This window comes from Numenius arquata, chromosome 2 (assembly GCF_964106895.1).
Source record: "Numenius arquata chromosome 2, bNumArq3.hap1.1, whole genome shotgun sequence".
Lineage (NCBI taxonomy): Eukaryota > Metazoa > Chordata > Aves > Charadriiformes > Scolopacidae > Numenius > Numenius arquata.
The window spans coordinates 59,602,257-59,629,630 of NC_133577.1; the positions used below are offsets into that span (position 1 = coordinate 59,602,257).

The following is a 27,374-nucleotide window of genomic DNA, read 5'->3' on the forward strand; positions in this document are numbered from 1 at the left end:
AAAGGAGGCTGTGTTGTCTCTTCTACCCAATATACGATAAGGCCAATTTGTTAACTTTTACAATTAGTAATGCCCCACTATAAACACCAGGATTTTTCTCTCTTCTAGCTGCTGAGCAAAGTCTGCTGCGTTATCTCTGGTAGAGCTGCAAGTATGACTTGACTGACTTGCATTCATGGCTCTTGGATAATCTGGTGAACCATGGAGCTCAAAGTATGGGTGGATGGAGTCCAGAGAATTGTGTGCGGGGTCACCGAAGTCACAACGTGCCAGGAAGTTGTAATAGCCCTTGCTCAGGCTATTGGTAAGTAACTCTGTCGGACGGCTGTCCGGGAACTGGGGTGAACCTTTATTTATGAAGCTAAACCGAGGGGAGGTGGGGTTGCACTGAACGTCAGTATGAATGTACAGTGCACAGTGGGATAACCTTGCAGTGTAAACTTGCAGCCTTTGATTTTTAACCTGCCAGAGAGGGATTAAAAAGAAAGAAAAGAGACGCTGTGAAATCTATGAACTTTCATTCATGACAAATTTATTCTTTAAATAATAATATGCTGCCTTTTGTCATTGTGAATACAGCCTGGACTAAAGAAGATGGCAAATTGTCAGTGTTTTGAGCACCAAAGAAATATAAAAGCAGTGCAGAATAATTGGTTGGCTTTCACAAGCTAATGATGTTCATCGAAATCATATACATCCCTAGCTATACTGGGTATAGTATTAGATCAATGAAATACATCCTTCAAGTTTTCCTCTTACTCCTGCACGCCGCGTTAACTCAGTACTAATGAAAGGGTAACCTGAAGTCTGTTCAGTGCTGGCTGTTTGCTGAACAGTTTAGTGGGAAAAAAATACAGTCTTTTCAGGCTGCACTACAGGAAAGAACATTCTTTCAACTTTGTCAGACCTTTCTCAGTTATTGAGAACATCCTGAATAAGCCTCAGCTTCATCCCTTCAGTGCTTCCGATGCTGAATCTTATTCTTTGTTAAAATTTTGTAATTGGCTTTACATAATATTTAAATTTGGGCATCAAAACCTGTGTCTTACCTAAAATTAAATTCTTAATTTAAGGGCTAGCTTTTGCATTTTTCAGTATTCCAGCGATTTTGCAGGATTGTATTAGCGGTCGGACTCGACTGCAAAATAATAATTTTGTAATAAAAAGCAACTTAGGGCCATGAATGTCAACTAGATATTCTACCTGTAAGCATGAAGTCAACTTCTCTGAATTTGTGACGGTTGTTTATTTAAATGTGTACTCCTGCATGTCATTTCCATATACTTTCATCTGATGGAGTGGAAGACCAGCAATTTTTTTATTTTATATCTTAAGGGAATTGAACACAATGCGAGCGTGTGTATACTCTTATCTGTGCGCATCAAGTACCTTTTAAAGTTTCATTTAAAAATTGCAGAAAGTTGGTATATCTCTAAAATCTTGTGTTCGGTGGTAAACTGTTACGTGTGCTTTTACTGTTTGTGTTAGTTGCAGCTTTTCATTTAATGCTAATTGGTTTATAAATTGCTTGCTTCCGTATGTTATTTTCTGCCTGTAGGTTTTTTTTTTAAGTCACAATTATGCTAGCATGATTATTTCCTAGTAATGATTAAGGAGTGTTACATATTTAGAAAAAATAAATAAGCTGGTTGTGATAGGCTTCTGTTCTTTACTTTGCTTTCAATATCTCTTTCGTCCCGATTCCTTTGCCTTCTCCGACGAAATAAAAAACGTCAGACTCCCAGTTCCAGACAATAATTTAATGTTCTCCTGTGTGACTTATCTTTGTTTTTTCTATATCTTCAATTATCAGCCTGAACTCTGAAAAGACTCCCATCATTCTTGGAAACGCAGGCAGTTTTTGTCAACTCAGCAGACTTCCTTTTCCGTAACGTGTACCGGTTTTGTTTCCTTTTCCGGAAGGTTTCTGCAGCCCATCTGCAGCACGCAACTCTGGCTCCCTGCAGAGATACGTTTCGGTTGCAACTGGAGCCAAATTAAGATAATCCTTTGGAAACTCCTTCCTGAGGCGAATACCCTCTGTAGAAAACACCTAGAGTAACTGCACTTCAGTTTCTCACTCGCTGGGGCTGCTAGGATGATATTAAACATCGTATAAATTACACTTGCATGTCCTCGGCAGATAGGGTTTTCTCAACCCTCCCGTTGGGCCATTCATCAGCAACCATATGTCTGCTCCTTTGATTTGGCTATAGGTACCAGCTTACCAGGAATATTTGTCCCTCAAATTTGAATGGGAATCTATTAAAATGTATCCCTCTAGCTCTCACCTGACATTTGGTGGTGGAAAATAGCCAGTCTCAGTTGGCTTGCTCCTTTGGTTGGCTCTGAGTTTATTTTCCACTTTGCAGTCTGGCTCCTTCAGCAGTCGCATAGCTTAGCAGGACTCAGTATTATTTTGTCTGTCTGCAAAGTTTTTGAGATCATAGAATCACAGAATGGTCAGAGTTGGAAGGGACCTTACGAATCATTGAGTTCCAACCCCCCTGCCATGGGCAGGGACACCTCCACCAGACCAGGTTGCTCAAAGCCCCATCCAGCCTGGCCTTGAACACTTCCAGGGATGGGGCATCCACAGCTTCCCTGGGCAACCTGTTCCAGCGCCTCACCACCCTCACAGCAAAGAATTTCCACCTAGTATCTAATCTAAATCTATACTCTTTCAGTTTAAAACCATTACCCCTTGTGCTGTCACTACACTTCCTGACAAAGAGTCCCTCTCCGGCTCTCCTGTAGGCTCCCTTCAGATATTGGAAGGCTGCTCTGAGGTCTCCCCGGAGCCTTCTCTTCTCCAGGCTGAACAACCCCAGCTCTCTCAGCCTGTCGAGATGCTCCTTTTGTTTTAGCATGTCTTACAGTTCATGGCTAGGTCCTTGACTTAAAAAAAATCACACGCCCCCCCCTTCCATATTTCCCTGAGCCCGAAAGATGAACTGCAGTAGGTACATTGTTTGTGTTGAAGTGCAGGGCCTGGAATATCTGCAAATTAACTTATTTTACAGCTGTATCTGCTGAACAAAGCACAAGCCAAAGCTGCTTGGATTAAGACACCCATAGTTCAAGAAGCTTCTCATGGACAAACTGAAGCTGCCTGTATTCTAGAGATATGAAAAGTAAAGCTTTACAATTCAAAATTGTAAATTCAAGCTTTCCTATTTCAAAAATAGGAAAATCAAAATTATTGTTGAATGGGTTGTGGTTGAAAGGCACCTCCTCTGAATATCATCTAGCCCAACTCTGCTGCTCAAAGCAGGGTCAGCCAGAGCCGGTTGCTCAGGGCCACGTGCGGTTGGGATTTGAATATGGCCAAGTATGGAGACTCCACCACCTCTCTGGGACACCCGTTCTGGTGGTCAGTCACCCTTGCACCCTTTCTTTTTTCTTTATGCTTAAATGGAATTTCTTGTGTTTCAAGAAATTTCTTTTCCTGTCGCTTGATCGCAGGCAGGGCCGTGTCTCCTGATCCCAAGCTGTGATAAGAGCAACAAAAAGCTTTCCATATATTTACTTTCCATCTCTTCCCTCATGTTGTGGAAATTCAGTAACAACTTTCTTTGGTGTACAAAAGTACTCCTTTTTTTTTTTTTTTTTTTTTTTTTTTAAAATGCAAAGGCAGCATACTTATGTTCTAGGGCTATTTTAGCCAAACAGAAGTAGCAAGTCATGCTGGGCTGTGCCCCTTTGTAGAAGGGAGGTGGTTCTGTCCCGTACCCAAAGTGTAGTCTAATCCTTTGGCAGTGGAGTTCTGTCGCTCCACTTGCCTGGCTAATGCTCCTTGACCTGTTCCTTACCAATTGGTATCTGCCACTATTAACTTTTCAGCGGAAAGGCCTGCATGCCCCTCTTCCTTTGGGGCTGCACTCCTGACGGATAACGCTTGTGTTACCTGTTCTTGCATTAGGATCTCCTTCCCCTCTTGCCCATTTCTTGATCACGTGGAGTAGGAAATGATACTACGCCAACTTTCTGTACAAATTGGGGTTTTTTTAAAATCTCCATTTGGCTTGAAGTTAAAAGGTTTGAATTAAATCTCAAATAAAACTCATTCTTTTAAAAAATAAAAAAAAAGGGGAGATTTGTCTCCTTTGGTGATCCCAGCAAAGCATATTTTAAAAATACATCTATATATCTTAACAAATGTGAGAGAGAATAGTATCAATTGAAAATAATTTTGGATACTGTAATTGTTTGTGTCTCTAACTTCGAAAGAGTTAGAAATGCCTTAGCTGGAGGGAGGGTCACTGGAATTCTGTTCAAGACAGACATCAAGCTATCCAGTTACAAGTTTCCGGAGAGTGAAATCACCTCCCACTGGGATCTTGAAGAACACTTGATATTACCTGTTACAAGTTTTATCCAGGGCTGCTTTATTTCTTTTTTTTTTTCCCTTTTCTTTTTTTTCTTTAAACTCAAGCTGCTTGCAAATTACAAAGATGGAGATTTGGCCTCATAATACAAATAAGAGTAGTGATTGTTTCACCATGAGAAACTAAGCCCTCACCAAAATGTAAAAATATACCACAGCACACAGTTGAAATGGAGTCTTGTTTTAATTTTTTTTTTTTACCAGGAGAGATGAGCTAGATTTTATCAAATCCATCATTGTCTGTTTTAAAAATGTACATCTGATAGCAAATTCTTCCTGTTTTTCTGCTTCCACTAGCTTTTCTGTGCATGAAAATCATGCCAGAATTGCTTCATATAATCGTTGCTTGCTCATTTTGATTCCTCTTCTTAATTTGGGCAACTGAAAAACAAGTAACAAAAAGTTACTGATTACTTTTCAACTGTATGTATGGTGAGATGGTCGGTGAATCCTGTCAGGTGTCTGTTTTGCAAAATAGTGTATCATAGAATCATAGAATGGTCAGAGTTGGAAGGGACCTTATGGATCACAGAATCACAGAATCACGGGATGATATGGGGTTGGAAGGGACCTCTGGAGATCATCGAGTTCCAACCCCCCTGCCATGGGCAGGGACACCTCCACCAGAGCAGGTTGCTCAAAGCCCCATCCAGCCTGGCCTTGAACACTTCCAGGGATGGGGCATCCACAGCTTCTCTGGGCAACCTGTTCCAGTGTCTCACCACCCTCACAGGAAAGAATTTCCTCCTAATATCTAATCTAAATCTCCCCTCTTCCAATTTAAAACCATTACCCCTTGTCCTGTCACTACACTTCCTGACAAAGAGTCCCTCTCCGGCTCTCCTGGAGGCTCCCTTCAGATATTGGAAGGCTGCTCTGAGGTCTCCCCGGAGCCTTCTCTTCTCCAGGCTGAACAACCCCAGCTCTCTCAGCCTGTCTCCATAGGGGAGGTGCTCCATCCCTCTGATCATCTTTGTGGTCCTCCGCTGGACCCGTTCCAACAGGTCCATGTCCTTCCTTTGTTGAGGACTCCAGAGCTGGACACAGTTCTCCAGGTGGGGTCTCACGAGCGCAGAGTAGAGGGGTAGAATCACCTCCTGCGACCTGGCCACACTTCTCTTGATGCAGCCCAGGATGGGGTTGGCTTTCTGGGCTGCCAGCGCACATTGCCGGCTCATGTTGAGCTTCTCATCCACCAACACCCCCAAGTCCTTCTCCTCAGGGCTGCTCTCCAGCCATTCCCCGCCCAACCTGTATTTGTGCCTGGGATTGCCACATCCCAGGTGCAGGACCCTGCACTTGGCCTGGTTGAACTTCATGAGGTTCACATGGGCCCACCTCTCAAGCCTGTCCATGTGGACTTACAGTGGAGTGTGTGTGAGTGTAGTGGCTCCGCTCAAAAAATCATGAGGGGAAAACCAGATGGTATCCTAGAAGAAAGTGAGCTAATCGTGTTAGCTGGTAGTTTAGGCAAATGTAGTTTAGTAACTAGAGATTTTTTTTAAAAAAATTGGCTTTTACTGGGTGTTTTCCTTTCAAATCTAAAAAATAAAAACCTTCCAAAGGAATATGGTGATGAGTGGTGCAGTCACAAATGTACTTGCTCCGTTTCTTCTGAAATGTTCTTCTTGTACTTCCAGCCCCGTGAGGGTTTTTACTGCATTTGTTGTGATTTCTTTTCTCTCGGGAGATTAGAGTGCGTCTCAGAGTGACACGTTCGTTTCCTAGAAAAAGAATATTTTAGCCTGCAGAAGCAAAGCTTGAGTTTCTTACCGAAGCGCGCTTTTGTTTTCTGCCTTTTTCTAATTTTCTGTGGCAAATATTTTAAATGGCAGACTTGCTTTAAATAGTGCTGTGGATTTTGGTTTCCTGACTGTAGCACAGTATCAGGAGACTATGAGCAACACTTCACTGAACAAGAAATACAGCTGTCTCTTTTTAAAATTAAACAAATGCAGCTGTCAATTTTTTTTTTTTTTTATTGCAGTTGAGTATTTTTCCTCAAAGAGAAATGGGGTGTAGTTACGATAACGAAGGACAGATTTGTCCGTGTCGCTTCAAACATGCGTTACAGCATGGTAAGATTCAGCCAAAGTTGTATCTGGAAAAATCACACCACTTCTATTGATGTCTCTTCTTCTGTTTGTCCCTTCCTCCAAATAGTTTCTGCTAAAGCCAGCGCCAGAGCTGGCTGTCAGACACCGAGAGAGAGTCTGAGGTCGCGTTAAATCCCAGCGCTGAGTCCGAAGAGGATTAGAGAAGGGAACAATGTTTGTTGTGTACAAACTAAAGTTTTTAAACGTTGAATTAATCGTGTAGTTTACTGCTAAGAATCACTTACAAACTGTGTTATTTTTGACCCCAAAATTTCATTCTCTGCTGCTTCAAATAGCAACATTAAGAGGGATGATAAGTGCTAGAAAGCTGGGCACTGCGGCCATCCCGTGGTGTGGTGACGGCAACTTTATGGTTCAGAAACCTAGTACGTATGTACTATGTATGTATGTACGTATATATGTATGTGTATATATATATACATGTATATATATATATGTATGTACGTATATATGTATGTACGTATGTAGTAGTATGGTTCAGAAACTAGGTACCTTGCTGCAAGGTACAGTGGTCAGGCGGGATGATTTGTTGTCACTTCTGATGATGTGGTACATCCAGTGTAGCGGTGGCACGCGCAGTAGGGACCCGGGCTGCTTTATCTGCTTTGCCGTGTCTTGCTGTTTGACCCTGGCCAAACCGCTCCTCCGCCATGGTTTTACCTATTTAGGAAACGGGTCTAAAATAAGTGCAGTACCTCAGGGTGCTTAGACAAAAGGCAGCTGATAGGATATGCCCACATAACGGGCAACCAGGGGATCAGGCCTAGTCAGCATGGGTTTATAGAAGGCAGGTCCTGCCAGATGAACCTGATCTCCTTCTATGACAAGATAACCAGATTATTGGACGAGGGAAAGGCTGTTGGTATTGTATACCTGGACTTTCGAAAAGCATTCGATACTGTCCCCCATACAATTCCTGTGGAAAAACTGGCTTCACACGGCCTGGATGAGCGTACGATCCACTGGGTCAAGCAATGGCTGACTGGAAGGTCCCAAAGAGTGGTGCTCAGTGGATTTAAATCCAGCTGGCGGCCGGTCACAAGTGGTGTGCCTCAGGGCTCAGTGTTAGGACCATTTCTGTTTAACGTCTTTATTGATGATCTCGACAAGGACATAGGGTGTATCATCAGCAAGTTCGCAGATGACACCAAGCTAAGCAGGAGTGTTGATTCCCAGGAGGATAGGGAAGCTCTACAGAGAGACTTAGATTGGAGCATTGGGCCAACATCAATGGCATGAGTTTCAACAAGGGCAAGTGCCAGGTTCTGCACTTGGGCCAAAACAACCCTGTGCATTGCTACAGGCTTGGGGAAATGTGGCTGGAGCTGCCTGGAAGAAAGAGACCTGGGGGTTCTAATTGACAAGCGGCTGAACATGAGCCGGCAGTGTGCCCAGGTGGCCAAGAAAGCCAATGGCATCCTGGGTTGTGTTAGAAATAGCGTGACCAGCAGGAGTAGGGAGGTGATTGTGCCCCTGTACTCAGCACTGGTGAGGCCACACCTGGAGTATTGTGTCCAGTTTTGGGCACCTCAATCCAAGAGAGACATCGAGGTGCTGGAGCGAGTGCAGAGGAGGGCAACGAAGCTGGGGAAGGGCCTGGAGAATAAATCCTATGAAGAGCGGTTGAAGGAGCTGGGACTGTTTAGTTTGAGGAAGAGGAGGCTGAGGGGAGACCTCATCACTCTCTACAACTACTTGAAAGGACACTGTAGAGAGGTTGGTGCTGGTCTCTTCTCACAGGTAATTAATGACAGAACGAGAGGGAATGGCTTCAAGCTCAAACAGGGTAGGTTTAGACTGAACATTAGGAAAGAATTTTTCACAGGAAGAGTGGTCGGGCATTGGAACAGGCTGCCCAGGGAGGGGGTTGAGTCACCATCCCTGGATGTGTTTAAGAGCCGTTTAGATGTGGTGTTGGGGGATATGGTGTAGGGGAGAACTTTGTAGAGTAGGGTGGATGGTTGGACTCGATGATCCCAAGGGTCTCTTCCAACCTGAATGATTCTATGATTCTATGAAATGACAGTAAGTGCTTTGTTTTGTCAGGTGATGATAAACTTTTGTATACCCTTTTTTCGAGTGAAAGGATAGTAGTAATAAACTAAGACTTCAGTCCTGCTAAAGCCACGTAATCACGCTGTGAGCAGAGCTGTACCGGGTGAGCCAGGCAGGCTGCCCTGGCTGTCATTAGACTTGAGCCTTTATATATCTGTGGGCACGTTTTACTGGGACTGGAGCCCTGCTCTGATTTTCATCGTTTCATGTGGTGTGCACACAAGTGTGTGCGTAACATGGCATGAGTTAAGCATCTGAGCAAACTCTAACCTCCATTTTAAAGGCCTTTTTACTCTTAATTTTTCTTGCGTGTTTAATGAGTTCTCAGGTAGCTAGAATGGTATTTTTTCTAATTGCTACAGATGTTAACTTAAGTATCACATAATGAATCAAATAGCAGATTCATATTTCAAAGATACTGAGTTCAAATTATACTGGGTTTATTAAAGTTGTCAGCGATTACTTTTCTATCAGAGCTGTTAAAGATTCAGGAGTGAATGCTGGTGCCCCTTTGGTAAGACAGAGCATTTTCTCCCACGTGTTCCACATGTTAAAGAGTTCTTATGAGATTTTACCCACGTACGATTATTTTTCTTTATATGGCCTTGGTAAGGAAGACAGCATCCCGTTGCCGAGCGCTAGAGGGTGATCTCCAGGAAACCAAGTGGGTCAGAAAGCTGTATCCAGGCTGGGGAGGAGGTGTATTTGTCAGTGCCCCCAGAGCTCTGGGCAGTCTGGGTTTGGCTTGAGCACGTGTTGGCACACCTGGCTTTTACCCCCATGGAAGCCTGCACGCAGACAGGCGACAGTCTGTATGTTCTCCCTATGCGCTGTCGGGAGGGAGTTTGGCGTGCCAGTTCAGATTTAGCTCAAGAGCAAGACCAGTACAGCTTCCTTTTTGCTGTCTTAAAACTTGCAGAAGTTTTAAAGAAACTTTTAAAAGAAAAGGCAGAAGTTGCCTTTTCGTTTATCAGACTCCGTCCAGAGTGCCACTTCACAGGGAAGGTCTTCGGCGCAGCTGCAGCTCAGGAGCAGAGGCGATGGGATCCCTGGGAAAAATGGGGAGCTAGGAATGTGCCTGCCAGAGAGCAACTCCCCTGGCACCAAGTGCATCCTGGCGTTCATGGGGAAAGAGGAGAAACTGGGAACAAGACCGCATGACCTCTAGTGACAGAGGCCCGCTCTCGCCCACCCTAGCCTCTTCCCTAGGGAAGGAGAAGTACTTCCATGTTTACGATTGCTCACCTAGCCACCTTTCCCAGGAATAACGTGAGACCAGGGCAATGACTCACCTACTCGCGCTGACTCACTGCTGCAGGTCCTGGCCGTGAAGCATGGGAGACACTTCGTGAAAAGCTGGATCTTAACTTCATGCTTGAAATAAACTTTTGTAGCCTGACTGGAAAGACAAGGCACAGATACACTTTTACGTGGTGGTTAGTACTACCTGCATACAAAAAAATGTAGTGCCTGTCCCTGAAATGCTTTGCAAGTAGAGGATGATGAACTTTCAGGAGGGAGAAAAGGGATTAATCATTTCTGTCCTGAAATACAGTATTGATAACTTCTCGAGTTACAGTCCTGCCAAAAGCCTTGCATGAGAAACACTGCTAGTACTGCTTTCCTTCGGAATTTCATTTTTACTTTTGGCAGCAGAAATAGTCACTCATGTCTAGTGTGTCGGCTGCAAATACGAAAGCCTATAGAGAGGCTTAAAGTGAATAATAGTTGTATGGGTCCTACTACCTTCACAGAGTGTAATTTAAAAGTCCACCTCTAAAAAAAAAAAAAAGTTCAACTACCTTGTTCTGTATTTCGTTAGTTTAATCACCATTGATTGTAGGGGAATCTGTGTTTAAATTAGCAAATTACATCAATCCCAAATTAAGATTACAGCAGTCGGGCACGTGACCTGGGCTTTTCAGGTCTGGAGCTTGCTGCCTGGCGGTACAGCAGGGCAGTGGCTTTAGCTCCTTAATGGCTCGTCGGTCAAGCGATAACTGGTGGCGTTAGAGCCAGGTTCCAACCACTCACGACAGCTAGTCGCACCCTGTCAGAACATCAGCGTTCTTGAGTCCGTATATTTCCTTTTTTTGGTCTTGTTCTAACTTTTAAAAGAAAAGATTCTTTTGAAAAACGTTCCCGTATTAATAGAAGCTGTGGTAAGTTTGGATGTTTAGGTAGCTGTAGGCACAGGCTTAACCTGTTACCGTGACGCTGCCCGTCGTGCAGATGCAGTGTTCTTTACATTAATGTGAATACGTACCTACTTCCGTTACAGCTTGTCATTCGCTGTCTTGCGAAACGGATAGAAGTTCTTGATGATTGTTTTGAGATGGTAATATTATATGGTCCGTGTGGGGGACCGTTACACGGTCAGTGGGTGGGCACAGAATCTGAATGAGAAGTAGCTGGAGAGCGGACGGGGTGTGTAAGCTCTCTGCTTCCTCCAGCCCCTGAACTGCTGTTTGCTGGGGAGGACACCGCAGAACACAGCACTGCTGCTGCTCCTTTGGGGCTCTCTGGACTGTTTTCTCTACCATTCTCATTAGTACCGGGCTTTGATAGGAGTATTAAAAAACCCCCAATATTTCTAATATTTCACTGAATTTCACTGAATTTTTTTTTAGAGTTGGAAGGGACCGTATAAATCATCTAGTCCAACTCCCCTGCTGAAGCAGGATTGCTTAGAGAATGCTACTCAGGACTGCATCCAGGCGGGTCTTGAAGATCTCCAGAGAAGGGGACTCCACAGCCTCCCTGGGCAGCCTGTTCCAGGGCTCTGGCACCCTCACCGTGAAGAAATTCTTTCTCATATTCGAGTGGAACCTCCTATGTTCCAACTTGTGCCCGTTGCCCCTCGTCCTGTCACTGGGAACCACTGAAAAGAGTCTGGCTCCCTCCTCCTTCAACCCACCCTTGAGATACTTATAGGCATTAATAAGGTCTCCCCTCGGCCTTCTCTTCTCCAGGCTAAAGAGTCCCAGCTCTCTCAGCCTTTCCTCATAAGGGAGATGCTCCAATCCCTTAATCATCTTTGTTGCCCTTCGCTGGACTCTTTCCAGTAGTTCCCTATCCCTCTTGAATTGGGGAGCCCAGAACTGGATGCAGTATTCCAGTTGTGGCCTCACCAGTGCAGTGTAGAGGGGGAGAATGACTTCCCTCGACCTACTGGCCACACTCTTCCCTACGCAGCCCAGGATCCCATTGGCCTTCGTGGCCACAAGAGCACACTGCTTGCTCATTGTCATTTTGCTGTCTACCAGGACCCCCAGATCTTTCTCTTCGGAGCTTGTCTCCAGCAGGTCCACGCCTAACCTGTATTGGTGCCTTGGTTTGTTCCAAGGATGCCTGCATCCTGAAATATTTTGAATTAACTCATTCACCCTTTCAATTTGTGAATTAATCCCTTCTAATGCAAGCAGACATCGCAGTTGTGGTTGTCCAGGTATTGTTAATCTGCGTCATGCATAGCCTGAATACAGGAAACCTAGGTATCTCATCTCAGATGAGGACAGCTTTGGTTTAGAGAACAGTACTGAACTCCGGGTGCGGTTGTTGAACTGTGTAAGTGTTACTTCTACAACACGCTTTCTTTTATGTGGATCTCGAGCGCCGAGATCGTTATTTAGAACTGCATGTTGATTTGGACACCTAAGCTAAAATGGAAATAGTTCTTGGCAAGTGCTTCGCTTAATTCCTTAATTCACTCTTGGTTGAGATTGTTAGCTTTATTCCCACCGCCCCTTGGTTTTGCCGCTTGTTACGGTACTTTTAAGTAGTGCGTTTAACAGCAAAGTGACTAGAAATTGCACGCTGATCACTCCCCTAGCGGTACTCTTGTTTACAATTTCAAGACTTCTTTGAACTTGGCTGTTTCTGACACAAGAAGAACATTAGTAACATTACCATGATTACAAGCTAAAAGCTGAAAGCTTTTAAGATTAGCAAAATAGTGTGGTAAAATGCAACCTTTGTCTTGGGTTCTGTGGTATGTTTTTACTTCATTTTTTGTCTCTGGGATTTTATTGTCAGTATGCTGTGACAAACAGCACTAGGTTTATTTTTCCTGTACTAACACTGATGCCTACTACAAACCATAAACCTTCACGGATCGGTGAACAATACTGTGGGTTGGCAAAAATCTCTGACTTTGTATCTTGGCATAGTAAACTTGTTTTTGAAGTACTTTATTACAATAAACTTTAGATCTGTTTCTGAGAGTCTTGGCCAAGCATGTTGGTATGCTGATAGATTTTTATTTTCCGTCTCTTTTTTTTTCCCCTAGTGCTTACCTCAACCTCAAGTCATTTATTTATAAGGCATTGGGGGGGGGGGGGGGGATTGGATTGCTGTTCCCATGCTGTTTGCCTTGTTTTGCTGACTTCAAATCTTCATGTACTCTTTGAGCTCTCGCTCCTAACTTGGAAGTGAACACGAACATTTTGGTCTTTTACTTGGCCAGCTAACCACCGCTAGTATGAGCCCTCAGCCAAAGTAGCCTATTTTCTAGTCAGTGCCTGTACAGCTGATTATTTGTTGTAGTTGTTGTTGTGCTTCGCATCATGAGCTAATTGTGAGAAAGTGAGATCAGAAGAACCACTTCCAACACAGTAGCTATATCCTGGGGAGCTCTTTATAAGGCTGGTCTGACAATATCAGGTTTTAGGGGGGCAGCGTAGTGTGTTAATCACCACAGTGGAGCTTGTCTCCTACAAATTTGAGGTGGGCAATCTGTGCGAGTGTTGTGGTTGGTGGCCGGAGGCAGATCTCCAACCTGACATTAGGATATTTTTCGTTTGTTTGGGAAGTGTGGTGGTTGGGCGGGTGGTGTAAGGAAAGAAAATGCATCAAATGGGTTACCACTGATAACTACATTTATTCCAACTCCCACACTCATAGTTGCATATATGACAGGTATTTTAGGCATTTATGTGCTGAAGTAAATCCTCATTTAAATGGTGACCTCTCATGGAAGTGGATATATAGAATGCATTAAAATAGCTAATGGTGTTTTTAAGGCAAGTGGCAATTGTGGAGCTGTTCAGGAATTGGTGAGGATCACGTGCTTTAAAAGCAGTTGATCTTTCACATCTTTTTGTAAACAGTACCGTGGCTTTGAAGTGAAGTCACTTTTATGATAAGGGGAACTTTCTCCTGCATTTGGAGAATGTTGTATCTCAAAGTAGTAAGAGTGGTTAGAAAAAATTTTTCAGTGGTTGCCAGTGAGAGGACGAGGGGCAACGGGCACAAGCTGAAACATGGGAAGTTCCATTCAAAGATGAGGAGAAACTTCTTTCCGGTGAGGGTGCCAGAGCCCTGGAACAGGCTGCCCAGGGAGGTTGTGGAGTCCCCTGCTCTGGAGATCTTCAAGACCCGCCTGGATGCAGTCCTGAGTAACATGCTCTGACATGCTCTGGGCAATCCTGCTTCAGCAGGGGAGTTGGACTAGATGATCTTTATGGTCCCTTCCAACTCTAAAAATTCAGTGAAATTCAGTGAAAATAAAAATAGTGGAAAAACTCAAATGCTGTATTTTTGTAACATTCAAAGTATCTGATAAGGGGTGTCAGAGGAAACTCAGTTAAGTGTGTTTGGTAGCAGCAGAAATGAGCTGTAGACAGAAGTTGTACATCCCCTTACCCTAAAGGTAAACTGCATTGCATGGTACAGCTAGCTGTCAATGTAGGGGTCAGAAAACATCTTGACAGTTATTATAGGATTTGAGCATCTTCCTGAAGGCTGTGTACCCCAGGGGGGCCTTGTGAGCTGCTCTTACAGGCAAGATGTCTGTGCAGGGAGCCCAAGTTGCTCATTTCCCAACGAGCAGCCTCGTTGGGGCAGCCTCTGCGTTCTGCTCTGTGAAGGTTTGTCGCGTTGGCAGCGCTGCCGTGGGCCACGTGAGCTGCCATAACGCTGTGGCCCTGGGCAGCTTTCCCCACCGTCTCAGCGAACCGGAGCTGGGGGACAAGATGGTGAGCTAAGGCTCACTCAGTCATTAACAGCTGCCTCTCGTCGATGATAAAGTTTAAAAGCAAGTACATCAACTCCATATTTTGATTTTTCGATGTGGTTGTATGAAAGATGTGGAACTTTTTCTGTTCTTGTTTTCTTCCTCTAGAGATGTGCATGGGAAGTATTTCTTTGCTAGGTATCAGCATCACTTGTTTTAAATTCAGTGACTTCAAATTGACAGGAGCCCCAGAGTTGTGCAGTTTCAGTTGTGTGCGCAGTGTAAATCAGGACTCACTTGTTCAGTTACTGCTGCAGGCAGTGAGGGTTTTCCTGAGATGGTTTGCAATTAAAGTCAGTAACGTGTAGACGCTGTTCTCAGCTCAGTAAACGAAGGAGCACGCGTTACTCTCACATGAGGAAAACAGAATCACAGAATCTTCTTGGTTGGAAGGGACCTTTGAGATCATCGAGTCCAACCAACAAAAAAACACCAAAAAAACAAACAAACAAACAAACAAAAAAAAACCAAAACCAAAAAACCCCCCAAACACTAAAAACAAAACCAAAACCCACCCCCCACACCCACCCACAAACAGACACAACCCAACAGTCTCAGGCACTAGAGCGTGTCCTGAAGTGCCACGTCTACACGTTTCTTAAATACCTCCAGGGATGGTGACTCCACCACCTCCCTGGGCAGGCTGTTCCAGTGCCTGACCACTCTCTCATAGAACCATAGAATGGTTAGAGTTGGAAGGGACCTTAAAGATCACCGAGTTCCAACCCCCCTGCCATGGGCAGGGACACCTCCACTAGAGCAGGTTGCTCAAAGCCCCATCCAGCCTGGCCTTGAACACTTCCAGGGATGGGGCAGCCACAGCTTCCCTGGGCAACCTGTTCCAGTGCTTCACCACCCTCACAGGAAAGAATTTCCTCCTAATATCTAATCTAAATCTATACTCTTTCAGTTTAAAACCATTACCCCTTGTCCTATCCTCTCAGTAAAGTAATTCTTCCTAATACCTAACCTGAACCTCCCCTGCCCCAACTTCACGCCGTTTCCTCTGGTCCTGTCGTTACTCCCTTGGGAAGGCGCTAAGGACTGTGCTGTTCCCTCGGCGGGAGGCCAGTGCCCGCAGGCGCAGACACCTCTGAGGTTCCTGCAAGAGCGCGGAGCTTCTCCGCTCCCCGCGCTCCCCGCGCTCCCCGCACTCCCCGCGCACTCACCCACGCACCCCCTCTCCTGCCCGGGGCCAGCCCCCACGGGGAGAGCGGGGCCGGGCGGCCGCCAGGGGGCGTCCGGGGCCCGCGCCGTCCCCGGCGAGCGGCCGTGGTTGGCGCTGTCCGGCAGCGCCCCCTGGCGGGCCACCCGGCTGAGGGCTGCGCTTGCCTTGCAGGTCGCACCGGCAGGTACACGCTGATCGAGAAATGGCGGGACACGGAGCGGCACCTGGCGCCGCACGAAAACCCCATCGTGTCGCTGAACAAGTGGGGACAGTACGCGAGCGACGTGCAGCTGATCCTGCGCCGCACCGGGCCCTCCCTGAGCGAGCGGCCGACTTCGGACAGCGTGGCTCGAATCCCCGAGAGGACTCTGTACCGGCAAAGCTTGCCTCCCCTGGCCAAGCTGAGGCCTCCCGGGGACAAATCCATGAAGAGGAGAGAGCCGAAAAGGAAATCCCTCACCTTCACCGGGGGGGCCAAAGGGTTAATGGACATCTTTGGGAAAAGCAAAGAATCCGAGTTCAAGCAAAAGGTGCTCAACAACTGTAAAACAACAGCGGATGAGCTGAAGAAATTGATCCACCTCCAGACAGAGAAACTGCAGTGCATCGAGAAACAGCTGGAGTCCAACGAAGCTGAGATCCGCTACTGGGAACAAAAGTATAACTCCAGCCTGGAAGAAGAAATCCTCAAGCTAGAGCAGAAGATCAAAAGGAACGAAGTGGAGATTGAAGAGGAAGAGTTCTGGGAAAACGAGCTGCAGATCGAACAGGAGAACGAAAAACAGCTGAAGGAGCAGCTGCAGGAGATGAGGCAGAGGATCCTGGAGTGTGAGAGCAAGCTGAAGGACTATCTGTCTCAGATCCATAACATGGAGAGTGGCCTTGAAGCAGAGAAGTTGCAGCGGGAAGTTCAAGAGTCCCAGGTGAATGAAGAAGAGGTCAAGGAAAAGATCGAGAAGGTGAAGGGTGAAATAGATATTCAGGGCCAGCAGAGTCTGAGACTGGAAAATGGCATTAAAGCTGTAGAAAGGTCTTTGGGCCAAGCTACCAAACGGTTACAGGTAAGAATGTCCTTTTTATCCGTAGCTAAAGCAAAGTCAAAAGACTTGACTGTAATGAATTTTTCTTACACAAATTTCAATCATGCGAAAGAAAACACAATAAAGTTTCCACAGCGAATTTGGGTAAAAGGAAGGATTTTTCAAATCCTTTTCAAAGTGTATTTAGGATATTTTCTTTTGAAGAGCAGACAGTTTTTATTTCACCTGTGTGTATTTTACTCATTCAGATAGTCTGAAAAGAAAAATAGTAGTTAGTTCTTAATCCCAAGATGAACCATCAGACATTTTGGTGGGTGTGCTCCTGGCCATTCCGAAGGCCCAGGTGGCCCGCAGGGTTAGAGCTGAAGGCCACACCACCTTCCATTTATTTACGTGCTGCCTCAGTTTCTTTCCCGTCAGTTACAGCTTTGGTTTGCTGCCATTCCCTGACTGCCTGGCGACCTCTGAGAAATCACTCGAACCGTATCTTCACCGTGCAGCGGTCCACAGTAGGGAAACACCAGAGCTATTCTCAGCTAAACTAGCTGAGAACTGATGGATAAAGAGATTGGCTGCACCGATGGCAATGCTGAGAGGGAGTCTTCGCTAGCTCCAGCGAGGTGCTGCTGTGCTAGTGGGTCTGGGCTCTTTCACACCTCAGACAAATAATATCTCCTGGCTTGAACAGTAGCACATTTAGGGCTAGTGGGGGATCGAGGTACTGCTGGGTACTAAACAGGACCGTAGCGCTCTTGGCCTAATGCCTTTAAAAGCATTAGTCTTCAAACCCCTGTTGGTTTGGAGTTAGTTATCGTGAGGATTTAGGTCCTAGATCTTGGCAGCTCAGTGCTTCATACTGTTAAATTTCAGGGAAATTTGTACCACAATAGCCTTTTCTGAGGCTAAACTTCTGATTCTTGCTGGGTTTGTCTGCCACCAACATAGATGAATTAGAAAGAAAGTCCAAAAGCAGCACTTGGGACATATGGAGGTAGAGCTAAAAAAACTGTCAGCTTACAGGGCTTTTGTTTTAAAGAATAGCATTCCCTTCCCCTGTCTGTTCAGGATTTTATTTTCTCTACACCTCAGGCATTTGTGGCACGTGTCAAAAGAGAATCCAGGCTCTGGCTCCTTGCTAAAGTTAATGATATCACTTGAAACTTGGTAGAGCATGAAAGAATAAATATAAATGGAAATTCAGCTGCTAGCTGGGTGAGGTGAAGGAAAGATTGTGGATTCCGGGGTTTTAATGTGCCACATAAGACAGGACCGAGGCACCGCACACCAGTCTGAGCTGCGATTCTTGCCGGATTCCTGGGAGTCGTAGCCGCGATGTTCCACGGTGCTGCAGTTGCAGCAAGATGGTTCTGCTGCAAATACGTAAAGGGATTTTGCACCCTTACCCCTGAGCACCTAGAACCATGTCAATATAAGCTGGTTTTACTACATGAGAGGGGAAAAAAAATGTAATCTCTTTATCCAAAGCAAAATGGATGAAACCTCTAAGCAGCCTGGGCCATATTTATCTATCCTAAGTTTCCAAACACACTGTGCTTAAGGATTTGCGCTAACAGAAGGCATCAGGCTGTCTTTATATATTTTACCTATGCCGAGTAACACGCAGTGAGACCGTGATTGAATTCAAAATCTGTCTCGCTTTGTTTTTTTCACAGGCTAGGGTTTCGCTTTCTCAGGAAAGTTTCCGTTAAATTCAGATCTCCCAAGCTTGTTCTGTCTAAAGGTGTACTAATCTGGAAGTACAGGAGAAAATACGCTCAGCTTTGTATTGTACGGTTTGGGGGGGAGGAAATAGAGAAATATTTTCTTGCATTCTGAAAGTTAATTCATAGAACTGCTGATTTGAAACTAGAAGAGTTGAGCATGGGTGTTTTTATAGACCTTTCAGTAAGGAAGGAAAGAAGATTTTGGTTCACTAGATTTCAAGTGGTAAGAACAGGAAGGTGGCATTTTTTAGTAGCATGTGAGAAATTTCTAGTAATTTGTCCTACCTTTTTTCTTCCGTTCCTTTTCTCTAGCCACCTCAATAAAATTACATTCCAACAACATGAGACTATGTTCACTTAAGGATCAGATACAGCACTCTGCTGGCCCTGTTTCTAGAGAAAGATTTTTAAATGCAAAAAAAACCTAACCAAAACCAAAAAACCAAAATGCCACCCTTCTTCAGGTAAAAGATCTCACTGAAGTTTCACAATTAGATAATAAATTTAAGAGCTTAAACCAGTAGGATTTGGGGTGATACTTAACATTTTTACCTTATTTCCCGTGGAAGTTGAGAAACGGCAAGAGCAAATTATTTATGATGTTAGTTCTGCTAACCTGTGTATTTCAGTGATTCCGTTTTTAAAAAAAACCAACTGAATTCCTTTCAGTGGCGACTTTGTTACAATCTCATAGAACATGGAGCTGCAGAATTAAGATTGCAGTAAGTAAAGCGGGTTGAGAAGTTCCTGTGACCCAAGTCCCCAGCTGTAGAGTCTAACAGGCCTCAAATAAATTGAAGAATTTTTCTGTAGTATTGTCTTAAAATTTGGAGGTCGCCTGGTTTCCATTTCTCAATCCAGTTTTTCCAAAAGTTGATAGCCAATGAATGGAAACACAAGTTTAGCACAGAAAGCTGAGACCAACCACGTGATATGAACAGGTCAAACACAGAGATCAGTGACAAAGCAATTGACACTTAAAAGGTCCTAATTTAGACATCAGATCATTTGTGTTAATTTTCTTACTAACTGTTGAATTCAGCCTCAACTGTGACCTTGCCGCAAGTTTAAAGCGAATAAGGGCTGTGCTGTTGGGGACTCTTCCTAGAACAGATCCACCAAACGATTCGCCTCCAAATCCTTGTCTGAGTTCATGTATAATTCTGCTTACACAAGATAATTAGGGAAAAGAAGGTTGACCCAACCTCCAACTCTTGCCAAAATGAAGATGTAGCGGTATGCACTGTGTAGACATGCTACCGGGCATCCGGCATCCTTTCCCTGTGTGGCCGACAGGTGAGACCCATCCTGGCTGTAGAAGGGTACCGCATGCAGCTGCCTGCTAGTGAAGCTGAATCTGTGTACGGGGAAAAAAAAATAATTATAGTCTAAGACTGTCGTAATCTATTGGAGCTGTAGGTTTCGCATATCATGCCAGAACTACAGAGCCTCGAGCAAGATCCTAAATGGTCACGTTCTGTGCTTATGGAAGGGATGGTGAACCAGCCAGGATTTGGCCTCATTGTACAAAATACAGTACGCTTTGCAGAGTAAGAGAGTTCTGTCCATAAAAAATTATGCTTTAAATAGAAGATGGAAAGACCAAGAAGAGAAGGGAATTATTCTCCTTTTAGGAACAGAAAAACTAAATGAGCTATCCAAGTCGTGCTGGACACTTCTGGCAGAACTAAGATTTGGTGGCAGACTGAGGTATTTTTTCAGATTGCTCGCTATTACCTTTAATTGCTCACATACGTTGTTCCAAAATTTTTCTCAGGTGATAGGAGAAACATCTGCTAGTCATCCAAGAAGCAATATAAACAGATCAGTAGTAACCCCTAATAAGTAATAGTGAGTGTTGATTTGCTTTCTAAATTATAAAAGACCTTTCCATTTTGAAAGGCATTTGAATTTAAAAACTGGAGGCTTTTTCATCAAAAGGAGAAGCCTTAGTTTCCCAATTGCAAATAGTCTTGAAACGCTGCTTTATGCTTGCTGCTGCTCAGGAGACGTTTTCTCTTTCTTGGCAGGACAGGGAACAAGAACTGGAGCAACTGACAAAGGAGTTGCGACAGGTCAATCTCCAACAGTTCATCCAGCAAACAGGAACGAAGGTCACGGTGCTGCCAGCAGACCCCGTAGAGGTGGAGGCCCCACACGTGGAGCTCGAGAGAGGTGCAGCACTTAGAATGCTTTTGGTGGGTGGGAGAAAGGGATGGCAACGCGTTTACCTGCTGCCTTAATGCTTGCACTCGTACATCGAGTGAACGCTCTGATAGCGAAGAACTTAGCAAAATATTAAGAAAGCAGTGTCAAATATTTCTTTTCATTCCAAGGGTTTAGCAGGCTGTAAATAAAGCGCAGGATGTAGATAACTTCTCTCTCACTGTGCCTAAGCGTGTGCTTGTCCTACCGGTAATGCGTTAGGCCAGTGGCTTTCAAGTGTGGCTGCCATGGCTGCAGGCGTGTAAGCTGGCATGCAATGTGATTCCACATCTGACATTGCTGTTCGTCTGGGTTCTTCCTCTTCTGGGGGGATGTGTTGTCAAAGTAGAAAAAGGAATGCGTCTGGATCTCAAGAAATCCCAGACGGCAGCCGCATGGGAATAGGAGCTAATCCAGCTGGGCTGCCAGCCATCTAGAAGTCCTGCACAGCTGGCTGTTACGGCACGTGCAAATTGACTTTGCCGCCAGTGAGCTCAGCGCATTCTGCACATGCCCACATCTGAATTCAGAATTTCCTAGACAGAAACGTGGGAGCACTTTGAATGCGCGGCACAACTGTGGCACAAGCAGAAACTCTGCTGTGGTGTGCTTTACCCAGTACTCTGCTTGCAAGGGGACTGCTTCTCTCAGCGCTCTCCTTAGCTGCTTCTGTCCCTTCTCTCAGAAAACTGTCTAACCAAGAAGTATTGGGAGGGTAGGGAGGTGGGGAGAGAGGAAAAGACTAACGGACCTTAAATGTTGTCAGCACTTGTGTGAACTTCCTCTTTTAAGTGGGTAGGAAGCTGAAGCTTTGAGGTCCATATAGGCACAAGCTCTTTCTGCACATTACTGTATAAATGTATGGCATATATCCGTGTGCCTGTTCCTCGTGGGAGGGCAATTGTATAGAGCAGGTATATATTTCTATTTTGAAGTGAGTAGGAAGTGCGCACTTTAGATCACTTCCTAGTCGGGCATTTGAAGTTTTTGTTGTATGTGGTATTAGTTTTTCCGTACCGCACCAAGTGCACACTGCACTAAGCAAGAAGAGGAAGGTGTTCTGCCGGCATCACCCTTGATGGTGACTTTTCTAACTCTCCTTTTTCTTGAGCAGAGCCAACATTTCAGTCTGGGTCACTGAAGCGCCCTGGTTCATCGAGGCAACTCCCCAGTAACCTGCGGATTCTACAGAACCCCCTGTCGTCTGGTTTTAACCCGGAGGGCATTTATGTATGACAGTACGTACCTCTTCTGGAGAGGATCTAGCAAGGTACCCTGGACAAGATACACTTTTGTTTTATTCTGCCAATGATGAATGGAAGAAGATTTTTTTTGTGTGTGTTAAGCCACCATATTTTTTTTTTCTTCTTCCTCCAACACACCACTTAGAGCCATACCTGTGCACTGATGCTAAAGAGACAGAGGAACTGTCTCGATTCATAATTGGCAAGGATGAACTTGCTGTGAACACAACTAGAGTGCAAAAACCTTCATTGTTTTTGCCACTTCAGAAGTGTTTTGGAAAGTATTGTTCCATGTATAGGCATAAATAAAAGACTGAGGGTGAAGGAAACCATGTATGCAATGTATCTGAGGTTTAATTTATTCCCTTTAATCAATGGACGTGTGAATGTTGACCTTTTATATTTTTATTTTTAACTTGTGAATAATCACACATGGCTGTATGTCAGTCTGACAAGGTGACTTTAATTTGCGTGTACAACCATCCACCATTTGATTGAGTACAAGTTGCAATGCAGAGTTCTGTGCAGTGCTGAACCATTAAAATGGTCTCTCACCACTGACTGTTAATTTCTGTTGTGGGTCATAATATGTCACGTTCCATCCATTGCTCCCTTTTAAGGCTCAAAAAGTGAGCTTGTGGGTTTTACTTGCCGTTGAATCTGCCTTGAATGAAGCACCTAGTGTTCAAAAGATTTATGGAATTTAAACCTTGGCTTGGTAAAAATATTTCCAGCATATGATTATGGAGGATGCACTAGTTAGATGATATTTTATTATATAGAATGTATATTTGAAATATTTTGCCACATTGTATATGCCTTTTGAGAAAGAATAATGTAAGAAGTTATCTTCATATATCTTACCAAAAGAGAGTAGCAGGCTTTCACTGTGTGTGATTTTATACTTTTATTTTATTATTTTTTCCACTAGCCATTACAGTGTTCTTGTTTTGCGGTAAATCTTGGCTGTTTGAGGAGAAAAAAACCACAAAACAAATGAGCGTTCTCTTTCAGCCTTCCAGAATTCACTCAAGTTTCGTGGAGGGAAGAAACCTGGCAGGGAGTCCCATCAAGTCAATAGCAGAGCTTCTACTGACTTGAGCGGGGCCAGGATTTCATTCCAGGTCCCCAGTGTTAGATGGTAGACCTTTAGCCGCTTTGAAAGACGTATTGCTGCTCAGTCACTTACAGAATATAAAGCTTACAACAAAGAGGAAATTCACACACTTGGTAGTAATTTTTTACAAAAAATGTGAAAAGAGAACATTATTGTATCTTGATGTCACACTAAGGATGAGACGAAATGGCTTCCATGCAGAAAGTAAGTACGCTATCAAGTAGCATGTTGGTTACAGGCCTTGAAATTAAATTGCTAAAGCGGACACCGAGTTTGTAGAGAAAGTGACTGGCATCAGTGGGGCACTTCGTATACGTTAGGACCTCATGGATGAGTTACAGAAGGGATGGACCTTGCCTGGTTGCATTTGGATTTCCTGTTGTAACAGCAACTCATACTGTTAACCCCACCTTTGACATGAGAGGGAGTCACCGTGCTTTCACTGCAGTATTGAACACCTTGACTGCAATCGGTGGCAAAGTGTGACAGAACTCCTGCTGCCTTTGGTAGGGTCAGGACTTTACCACCGGTAGGAAACTCCAAGCTTTTTGCCATAGATAATACTTAAGAATTCTTAACTCCTAGCATCCTCTTGTGTTGATTTATTGATGTGCAGGTAAATGTTAATTTAAGTTTCATTTTTTTAAAAAGGAGCTTCCTAACAAATGGAAGTTTTAAAAGATACAGTAGAAGATGAAGGACTCTTAAGTGTAATGCATATTTTTTTTTCCCTTTCCACTTATTAATGGCAACATATATTCTAAAAGTGCTGCTGTATTTAGACTAACAGCAACAAACAAGGCTGTGTATATATAAAGGACCTTTCCAAATGGATTCTGAATTTTTACTGTTTAACTTATCAGGTCTTTTTTTTTTTCCCTCCCTTGTGAGCAAACTGGAAAATGAGGTGTTCCTACCTGAGGAATCTTTGCAGTGCTCACAGATTTTACTGTTTGTTTATCACAACTCTATGCTCTTGTTTACTGTGCCCGTAACTTTGTATTAAAAAAAAATATAAAAAATATATATTAAAAGTGTAAAATATACATAGTTTGGGGACAATATGTGTCCAAGGTACTTGAGCATATATGCCTTACATTCTGGGTTCAATTTACAGAAATAAAATGGCCCTCTCCAGTGGATATCTTGCATCTTCAGCACCTCTTGATGTTAGAGAACTGAGGCACTCAGCACCTTGCAAAGTCTGGCCCAAATTATGCTGCATGGGGGTGGAGGGAAACACAAGGAAAAGCCTGTTGCAATTTCAGTCTTGTACTGAGGTAGAATATTTTTAAGGCAGATCAGCTTATTTACCCAGCTAATGTTTATGTCATACTTTGTGACCGGTCCGTCTCCCACAGATGTCAGTTTGAGCTGAACTGGGCTCTTGCATCATAAAAACTGTTCTCTTTCTCTGCCCGGTTATTCTTTAAGATGGAGGGAGGAGGAAAGGAAAAGGATTGAAAGAAAGGGGAAGAGCAGCTTTGGAGGGCTTGAGTTATGGCTTTGTAATAGAATCAAGGAAGGAATTTGCCATTTAAGTTGAAAAATAGCCAGAAGGGCCAGTCTGGAGCTGGCTCGGGAGCTGCCACTGCATCATCACTGACTGGACCCTCCTTGTCAGGACTTCAGCAGATGTCAGGGTGATCTGGAAAACATTTACAGCTTCAGCCACTGCTGTGGCAAAGGAGAGGCTTTAGTATCCAAACCTGTCATTTGTGAGACACTGACAAATTCCCCTGCCCCCACCATACTCCTCTTGCTTACTGAATTTCACGCAGGCTAAAGTTCTGCAGCATTTTCACCCTCTCTGTAAATAAACCAAAAAGAAATGGCATGTCCTTGCATTAAATGTGAATTGAACAAAGTATTACAGTTATAAAAATTCCTCACATTGCGGTGTTAAGAATTTTGCTTCAGATCAACTGCAAGATCTCACTCTTTCTTTACAAATGTAGAAAAATGCATTTTCAGAAGTGTTTCAAACCTACTTATGGGGCATTAGCAGAAAGGAAGCTACACGTACTAATTTTAACAAGTGCCATATTATTTACTGGCCAGCATGATAAAAAATGGGGTTTCTTGCTTGCGTTAAGTAGTTGAATACACAAGCACTATTTTCCAGTGCACAGGGAATTTATATGGAGAACTCTGTAATTAGTAATAAATTATTACTAATGGAAATTAACTGTGTTACCTCTCTCATCCATGAGGATACAGTTTATTTTTGCTGGTGATGCTATGTTAGGGGAAAAGGGGAGAGTTGACCATTTGAAAAGCCAGTAGGTTAAGGCTAAGGTATACCTTCTGAATGCCCCAGCAACGGAGAAACCCAAGTCCCACTCTGAAAAGTCAGCTAGGAACCTGCTTCCTGTTATCTCTCAGTGGGACTTAGGTTCCCAAGTGCCTCAATTGCTTCTGGAAATGGTATGTTAGCTTTGAGATTACTTGCTTTTCTAAACCCTAGCAAGTTGGAAGGAAGTTCTTGAAGAAGAGAACTACCACTAGCATTAGCAATATGCAAATATACTTTCATTGTGAGGTAAGAGGGAAAAAGATCCTCTAGTGAAATAAAAATCTCCTCTTGGGGCAATAATTGCCTTGTTTTTAGCGTGAAGAGTATTGCTTTATTTTAGTGAACTGGGATCGTATGAGTATGAGCAAAAAAATTGATCTTGTAATTTTTAGTGAGTTATCTTGAAGCATATAAATTCCTGATGTGCATTAACTTGAGTGAATTGGGCCTTAATGATCCATGTAAATAACAAAACTTTATTCAGATATTTTTTCCAGAAAATAGTCTCTAATGGTCTGTACTGTATTAAAACAAGTGTCAAAGTGTTACTTTTATATTACACTTTTTTTTTTTTTTTTTTTTAGAACATTGAAACATGCATGTTTATTCTATTTGCTACAGTATTTTAATGTTTTGGATGAAGGCCATCGGTTGTATGGAGATGACAAAACAATCATTCTGTCTATTTATTCAGTATTGCTGCTTAAACTTTTCAAAATAAAGCTTTCAATGCCAATGTAGTGACTGATTGAAAGCTGTTCTAGCTCACTTCAGATGTTTTTTCCTATGTTTATAGAAAGCTAAATAAGTGAAACTTGGTATATAAACTGTTATACCAGCAAAGAGTTATTGCAATAATATTGTGGGGAGGGGTTGGGGGTAAGTGTATGTAGTATATACATAAATGTATGCATGCAGTGAATGTGTTTTCTGAAGTAAATGGAGTGCTGCAGAATGTTCGAATCCTTCGTGGTCTTGCAAGCAACTTAACGCATGTGATCAAATACTGGTTAGTGCTTCATACCAGCGTGCAGTGCTTGTGAGGGGCACAACAAGCAGAGGTGGTCACAAAGGATCAACTCGGAGCCCTTTGAACCAAATGGGATTTAAGCACATTCTTGAGTATTCCATAGATGTGTTTCCGAATTGGGCCTAAAAGCATGTTCTGATCCAAAAATCTTTCAGTTGCAGCAAGGACGGCTCGTTTTGAGCGTAGCTGGTACCTCTGAAAATTTGAATAGTTCTGAGATGGATCAAGCATGCCTGTTCTATTTGTAAAATGGAGAAAACTTCACCCTCATGATCACCCTGTGACACTATTAACTAGGGGTTCTGACTGGAAGATTTGAGTTGCTGACGCTTTAACCTAGAGAAGCAACGCAAACTACCTGTGAAAACACGAATGAGCATTCTATTACTGCTCTGCTTCAATGCAAGATGAAAATCTGTATTATATGTAATTATATTTTTTATCATTTTAAAAGCTTCTATTTTTTATTATTCTCATGAATGGTTGACAAAAAATATTGGATATGCTCCCATGCAATAAATTCCCCTCTGAAACTTTGGGTCTTTACAGTTCATGGTTTGCTGGAATTGCAGTGTACATCTCGCGCACGTCTCGTGATACAGCTACTGGAATTCTATCTGTCAAAAACCACTTAGCCTGAAAGTAGGCCAAGGTAATGCTCCCTGTGTCTAGAGCTCAAACACCTACACAAATGGCCGTGTGTCGAGCATTAGAACACAATGAACACTCCTAAATGGCAATTTACTCGGAGATGTGGGACATGCGACTGGTTGGTGTGGTGCCTCTATGGCAGACAAGAGAAGTCCTCAACCATAAAGTGTGCACGTGCTGTATTTTAAATCAGATATAGCCCAGGAACTATAAGAGAATGGAGTAGCTTGTCTTTAACTGAGGAACTGTTACCAAGATTAATATTAATCCTGAAAAGATAGAATTGGTCAGTGACTCAGAGGAAGTGTAACTTAAAGAGGCAGGGGT

The 27,374-nt window shown here is 43.7% G+C and overlaps 1 protein-coding gene across 1 annotated transcript; it reads left to right on the top strand.

Moving 5' to 3' along the window:
• The first annotated feature begins 108 nt into the window (after positions 1-108).
• RASSF8 (Ras association domain family member 8) lies at positions 109-26,920 on the top strand. The gene is made up of 4 exons (XM_074168206.1): positions 109-304; positions 15,912-16,801; positions 20,535-20,679; positions 21,824-26,920. The coding sequence occupies exons 1-4, from the start codon at positions 202-204 to the stop codon at positions 21,943-21,945; spliced, it is 1,260 nt and encodes a 419-aa protein (XP_074024307.1). The 5' UTR covers positions 109-201; the 3' UTR covers positions 21,946-26,920.
• Positions 26,921-27,374: the final 454 nt, after the last annotated feature.

Coding starts and splice junctions, on each gene's coding strand:
- RASSF8 (XM_074168206.1), top strand. CDS start 202: ATGGAGCTCAAAGTATGGGTGGATGGAGTCCAGAGAATTGTGTGCGGG. Junction 305..15,911: donor AGCCCTTGCTCAGGCTATTG/GTAAGTAACTCT, acceptor CTTGCCTTGCAG/GTCGCACCGGCAGGTACACG. Junction 20,680..21,823: donor ACACGTGGAGCTCGAGAGAG/GTGCAGCACTTA, acceptor TTTCTTGAGCAG/AGCCAACATTTCAGTCTGGG.